The sequence below is a fragment of the Myxocyprinus asiaticus genome, chromosome 16 (genome assembly GCF_019703515.2).
Source record: "Myxocyprinus asiaticus isolate MX2 ecotype Aquarium Trade chromosome 16, UBuf_Myxa_2, whole genome shotgun sequence".
Classification (NCBI taxonomy): Eukaryota; Metazoa; Chordata; class Actinopteri; order Cypriniformes; family Catostomidae; genus Myxocyprinus; species Myxocyprinus asiaticus.
Genome location: NC_059359.1, coordinates 4,636,068 through 4,643,423, shown reverse-complemented (window position 1 = coordinate 4,643,423; position 7,356 = coordinate 4,636,068). Strand labels below are relative to the sequence as shown.

General features: G+C 32.7%; 1 protein-coding gene across 7 annotated transcripts in view; it reads right to left on the bottom strand.

Moving 5' to 3' along the window:
• Positions 1-205: 205 nt before the first annotated feature.
• Positions 206-7,356, bottom strand: part of LOC127454124 (DNA-binding protein SATB1-like) — an 84,601-nt gene continuing 77,450 nt past the window's right edge. For 6 of the 7 annotated variants that reach the window (XM_051721101.1, XM_051721100.1, XM_051721105.1 and 3 more), the window contains one exon: positions 3,215-4,271. In XM_051721101.1, coding sequence (XP_051577061.1) covers positions 3,705-4,271 — 567 coding nt within the window. In that variant the 3' untranslated portion in view covers positions 3,215-3,704. Of the gene's footprint in view, positions 2,115-3,214; positions 4,272-7,356 lie in introns of those variants that run through there. The other variant, XR_007899495.1, reaches the window with a different exon arrangement.

Here is a 7,356-nt window from a genome sequence, read left to right as displayed (position 1 = left end):
TGTTAGTTCTTGTTAACTAATGTTGATAACTTATGTAAACAAATGGAACCTTATTGTAAAGTGTTACCACTTTATTTGTGTTTCTGTTGTGTTTTCTGTATAATTTGATTGAAGAAAATGAACTTGGACATGTGTTTGTCATTGGAACACATTTAAGTCAAGGGCCTCCATGGTACAAATAACTTTATTTAACATTTTCATGAGATTTTTTTTATTTTTTTTATTATTTTATTTTTTTACTTGTTAGTATACACATTAAAATATTAAACATCACAAACAAAAACTTTTCATGTTGCATCCCCACTTTTTTTTCACAATAATTGTATTTTTTTTTTTTTTTTTTTTTTGCTGAAATAATCAATCTGCATACCTGCAGTAATGTATTTATGTTTCATATATCTTATAGTTATGTACAAACTTGCATGTATCCTTTCTCCTGCCTCATGCATATATATGCATATATACATATGTATAATTTGTTTTGCCAAAGCAATGGCCTTTTTTCATGTAAATATAGTATATGCAAAAGATGAATTTATATTAAACAGTTTAGAGCGATCCTTGATTTGCATTTAAACAACAACAAAAATCTTGCACAACTTACCCTCCTCTTCTAGTCAGCATTAAATATTTCACTCTTGAAAGAATATACTTTCATGTGATTTTTTTTCATTAGTCATCCATTAAAAATGTCTGCAAAAAACATTTGTGATGTTTTGGGTCTAATACTGTATGTTTAGGGGAAAATAAATTTGTGATTACATAGAGGTCACTGATGTTTTACCTCCATCTGGGTGTTAGTCTGCAAGAACTTTTCCATATGCAGCTCTTTACCTGGAATTCACTGAGAAGTCAACACACCTTCACAGTTTTACACCTCCAATCCCTGCAGATCATCTCATTAACAAAGCCTTAACACCCGCCGTCTATTTACCCTCAAATGTGCTTTTAATATGACTTTATCCAGCCCCCCACCCAGGAGAGTATTCCTTATTTAATACTGGAAAGACCAACAAGAACTTCTCGGCTGGCGTTTTCAAATCCAGCCTACGCTGTGGATATCTTTAATGCATCATCACATTAACGCAAAGATTCGGGAGTACAATACAAACAGTTTAATTGTGTCATTAACAATCAGTAACCACTCCTAGTTAGAACATTGCTGCATAAAGAAACGGAGAAACACTTATAAAACAGTCAGTCGTAACAAAATAACTGGTGTTCTCATTGCAATAAACTCATAAAAAAGAAATACTTTTTTATACATCATATTTATACAGGAATAGCTTTGAATTGGATCATTAACCAAAGGAAGACACATTGAAAACATCGATTTCACACAAATTGCATATGTTTTCATCTCTAAGGTGATCTATAGGTTAGTCGTTTTACCTAAGCTTATTTGCATGATAGTAAAAATTGCATACAACATTAATTGTGAAGCTCGCACGAGTTGCTTGACATACAGCACTTTTTTTAGGCAACTGTTAAAGCACAATTTCCATTTAAAACGCTTAAGACACTTTCTGATTTTACTGCCCATCAAAATTACATTTATAAATAGAAAAAGATCAGTAAAACAAAAGCGTCAGGTGATGGTAAAATGTTGGAAAAATGTAATTACATCGGAACGCAGCGTGAAACGAAAAATAAATAATGCAGGACGATGCCAAAAAACAATGAAAATGAGGTTGTGATTCACATTTCAAACTATGGAAATCCAGAATTTTACATTGACCAAAGTTTTGCAAAATAATCTAACATCGGCAGTGCCATATATAGTACAAGGCATTTGTTGGCATAGTATATATAAGACTGTATATTTTTTACAATTAATATGTGTCTATATATATATATATATATATATATATATATATATATATATATATATATATATATATATATATATATATATATATATACAGTATATATTTTATATATATTATCTATATTTCTTCAAACCAAATAATAAGATTGAGCCGTATTCCCCGGTTTACCTGCGGGTCGTGGGGATCCCGAGAAGTAGCGATTCTTCTTTTATTTCAAAGAGAATAACTCATTAACCAGCAGTGTTTCGACCCAGTACCTCATCATTAAGGCCTTTGTCTACATCTCTTCTCCAATTTCATGCATTAAAAAAAAAAAAAAAAACGCAGTTAACATCACATACGTAAACAACAAAGTCTAGCAAACTCTATTGACTTTCCTTTTTTTAAAATCAGTAGTTTGAAATCAGTGTAAAAACAGACAACAAGTGCAGTCAGCAATTATCCACAGCAACATACTGTTGTAGAAATAGTTTACCCAATCAATTAAAATTCTGTAATAATTTACTCATACTCATGTTGTTCCAAACCCCAATGACTTTCTTTCTTTTATGGAACAAAAAAAAAAAAAAGATGAATTTTTGAAAAATATTCTGGCCACTCTGGCCACACACTGCAAAAAATATATATATTTTATTAATCAGTATTTTTGTATTTATTCATGTAAAAATAACTAAACATGCTTTAAACAAGACGCTTTTACTTTTTAAGCAGAATGACATATGGCATTAACTCTTATTTTCAGAGAAATATTTTTTCTTTTTTATGCTTATTATTATTGTTATTATTATTAATAATAATAAAAACTATTCACCAATTGTGTAAGAAAAAAAAAGCTTGCTTTCTTTTTGTATAAAGTTTATTGTTCTTACTAGAGGTAGACCGATATATCAGTTTTACCGATTAATCTGTGCCGATAGTTGCTTTTTGGAAGTATACAATCGGCAAAAATCTGTTGATAGTTGCAGATAGTTTTTTCATCATTTCAGTCCCTGGTGTGTTTTGGGCATGTTTATACTTAAAACTCCCACATAATGCACCAAATCATTAATTTTTTCCTGGTTATTATTGGGATTTTGGTTGAACAAAAAAAAAAATGCATCTGGGATTTTATTCATTTTGGACTTTCGTCTTTGCCTGATATAGTAAAGAAGGAATAAGAACATATTTGACATGATTCCCGATTGGCAAATGATTGGTCCATAAAAGTTTATTAAATGTAGCCCATATGACTCATGCACTTTATTTCAAGTATTTGAAGCTATTTTATTTTATGTCGTTATTTACAAAAAAAAAAAAAAAAAAAAAATATATATATATATATATATATATATATATATATATATATATATATATATATATATATATATATATATACAGTCATATAAACTACTTCAACCCATTCACTATGTTCCAAGTCTTCTGGAGTCATACAATAGCTTTGTATGAGGAACAGACCCAATAATTTGATGGTGCATTTTTGCCATTTTGGAAATAAATGGCGACTGGCACAAGGATATTTTTCAAAAATGACCCTTTTTTTTTTTCATGGAAGAAAGAAAGTCAAACAGGTTTGTAACAACATCAGGGTGAGTAAATAATGACAGAATTATTTTTTTGGGTGTACTATCCCTTTAAAAGTTTTTTATTTAGTTTATTTTACATTTTATTAAGTTGTGCAGGTTATTGAAATAATGCACAAGTCTTTACAGTGAAATAATACACGCTTTACAAAACTGTGAAAGTTAATTACCTTTGCATTATTCAGTCTTGTGTACAAAGTCTTACAGGTTCGCTCATGGAACAGAGACAGTGAGAACGAGAGAAATATGAGAATAAGATTTTAACACAAAAAAGACATCCACGACGCCAGCGTCACTATTTAGCCTCCTGCTCAGTTTGGGCCTGGCCCAGTGTGTGCATTTCGGGTGCCAGGTGCTCTTCGATTTTAATAGAGAACATTGTGCTGTTGGTCTGCACGCTCTCGTTGAGCTCCGTCAACAATTCGCCCTCTTTGAAGTCCGTCAGGCCCTCGTCTTTGTTGTTGTTGTTGGAGGGGAACCCAATGGACGCTTCTTTCAGCTTGCCGGCGTGATTGATATAGAAGCGCTGATTTTGGAAGAACTTGATGATGGTGTGTTTGGGCAGGTCTAGCTGGGCCGAGAGGGTGTGGATTGCCTCCTCATCTGGATACAGCCCCACGTCCTGGATGAAGCTCTGCAGGATGCCCAGCGCCTCCATGGAGATGCGGTTGCCCTGGCGACTCTTGCAGCGGTTGTCATCCTCAGATTCTGCTGGAGAAGCTGTGGACGGCTGTCGAGGGGGGAGTCTCGGTCCCATCTGCTGCTGTTGTTGCTGTTGTAAGGGCTGCTGGGACAGAGGCGGCTGGGAGGGGTGTGGCAGGGGCAGGGGTGCCTGGAGTTGAGAGGAGGGCTGTTGATGAGCCTGAAAGGGGCAAGAAAGAAAGAATGATGCTGCATGTCAAATTAAGGTGTTGTATATTGTATTTCAATGCAGAATGTTAAAATACTATCTTCTATTTTATCTAAGAATGCAGAGACAGCTGTAAGTAAGCCATTTGTATGTTGATTTCCCCAAAAAGTGTAAACACTTTTGCTCTGTGGCAAGATCAAAACATTGCTCTCCTTGTTTGAGCATCCCGACCAGCTGGACACAGCAACATTGGCTCAACCAATAGCGTGAGTTTTGTTTGTTTGGAAACCCTGTTTGAAAACCTACATTAAATTTGAAAAGTATTTAATTCACTGGAATATCCAAAATAGGCATTACCATGTGGTAATTTATATATAATTTCTATATATACTTTGTAAAAGTGTTTATTCAAGTTCAGGCAATTTCATGTACCAGGGGTTGATTGAATAAAAAAAAAATAAAAAAAATAATTTATGAAGGGAACATTGAAACTGATTTTTATCAGGCTTTCATCAAATACTTTTGTAACTTTTTAAAATGCCTTCATGTATAGATTTGTACTTTTTTAGCCTTGTCCCAGACCCAGACTTTCAATATGAAACTATGAAAATCCATTATAAGAATACAAATTATTAATGTTTAAATCTACGATAACCCAAACAAAGAGTGAAACAAACATAAACCATTTGAATATTTATTCAGAAATGATCACTGTCCCACAGTTGTGTCCCCGTCATTTCCAACACAACAAACAGATCTGCCTCCTTATAAAAATGTTCCAAAAGTTAGTGTACTTGTTAAACAAGTGGGCAAAAGTGTCAGTGAAGAGCATACTTGAGATGAAATATGTGATGTTTGAAAAAAAATAATAAAGGTAAATATATATTTTGTGAGCAGTGTATTTTTATTTGCTGTCATTTCCACTTAACTGTAATTATGCATAATTAACTGTAAAATTATGCAAAAAGAGTGAAAATATTATTTAATTGTGTGTATTTAGGATACATAAAATGTTAGCTATGAAATTAGCCTTAGCAAGACAAAGGAGTCAGTCATTTTATTTCATAAACTTTAAAAATATAATTTCCATCAGCATCATTTCTAGCACAGAATTCTGTTAATATTTCAGTATAGAATTTGAGATGTGCTGGAAATGACACTGTGGTAGGAATCTTCATGACTTTCAGAAAAAATGACAAAAATGACATAAATATCCTGTGATGCATGTACATTCACCATGGGCGTAGATTTGGCTTGAACATGGGGGGGGGGGGGGTACAGCGGTTACCTCCCCCCAATCCCCCATGGAATCTATGCCCCTGACATACACTGTTGAACATTGTAAGTAGTAAAAAAAAAGTGCCTAAAGTGGAAGAAACACCCATATATACAGTGTACACTAATATATATATATATATATATATATATATATATATACAGTATATATATATATATATATATATATATATATATATATATATATATATATATATATATATACACTACCGGTCAAAAGTTTTGAAACACTCATTCTTTATTATCATTTTTTCTTCACATTTTAGAATAATAGTAAAGTCATTAAAACTATGGAATAACATAAATGGAACTATGGGAATTATGTTGTGACTAAACAAAATCCAAAATAAATCAAAACTGTGTTATATTTGAGCATCTTCAAAGTAGTCACCCTTTGCCTAGAATTTGCAGACATGAACTCTTGACATTTTCTCAATCATCTTCTTGAGGTATCACCCTGGGATGCTTTTTAAACAGTATTGAAGGAGTTCCCATCTATGTTGGGCACTTATTGGCTGCTTTTCTTTATTATTTGGTCCAAGTCATCAATTTCAAAAACTTAAATTTTAGTTTTATAATGAAATAAATGAATATGGTGGCACAATTATATTTTTGTCTACAAAACTAATTTCAAACATTTAAGCATACGCCTTCAGATCAAAAGATTTTTAAGATCATGAGAAACATTTCAGTCAAGCGTTTCAAAACTTTTGACCGGTAGTGTGTATATATATATATATATATATATATATATATATATATATATATATATATATATATATATATATATATATATAATTTATTTTTTATTTATTTATTTTTTTGAATTTCCAGCTAAAACAAAGAAAAAACATGTTTTACATTATTTATCTTGTCACAAATTTTGTGATATAAGATTTTGGTCATACCACCCACCCCAGTACACGCAATCAAATGTGGGGATTTTATAGCTTTATCTGCTCCTTTCCATGTATGGCTCTTAACAAGAATGCAAACTCTTTCATCAGAATAGTCACATAGAAAACGCAGGTCTGTTGATTGCTTATCAAGCCCTATTCAAAAGCTGTTGCTTAACACGGTAAAAATAAAAACTCAATGTGCAGCGAGATGGGGTCGTGTGGGCATTGCCAGAGATGTACAGAACACTATCGGTGTCTGTGTTTAGGTCACTTTCACATCGCTGTAAACATATGACACATTTGCTCTGAAATGTGCCATTGTTTGAGAGTTTGGGGCATTGTAGCAGGCAGCTGCTGTTTTCCAAACACCATACAGACCACTTTTCCTGGGACATTCCCAAGAGCACCCGGAATGCTTGATAACATTTAGCAAATACACAACAGTCAACAGATAACATATCAAAGACACTTGGAATACAATGAGAAGAAATAAATAGTACAAGAGCATATCATACTGTACAAAGCAGACATGCAGTAAATTACATCGAACCAGGTTTTTACATTTTGAAGAAACGTTGAAGAAAATGTGAGTGGTTCTTTCCCATCTAAAACTTCTCACCACAATGCAAAGATTTATTAATGTGCTAGGTCTATATACTGTATCTATAATATCAACAACAGCTAACTTGTTTTGCCTAAGAACCCTGTTACGCAGCCTCTTGTGGCTTATTGCTTTATTATGCCACTGCATGTCTTAGAAGAAATTTAACTCACAGTTGTGAATCTTTAAAACATAAGCAGCCATGTGCAGATGCAAGTGGTGAAAATGGAAGTGAATAGATGTTTTTTCTATTTTCTCGGATTGACCATATGCTTGCGAGTAAACAAAATGATATCTGATC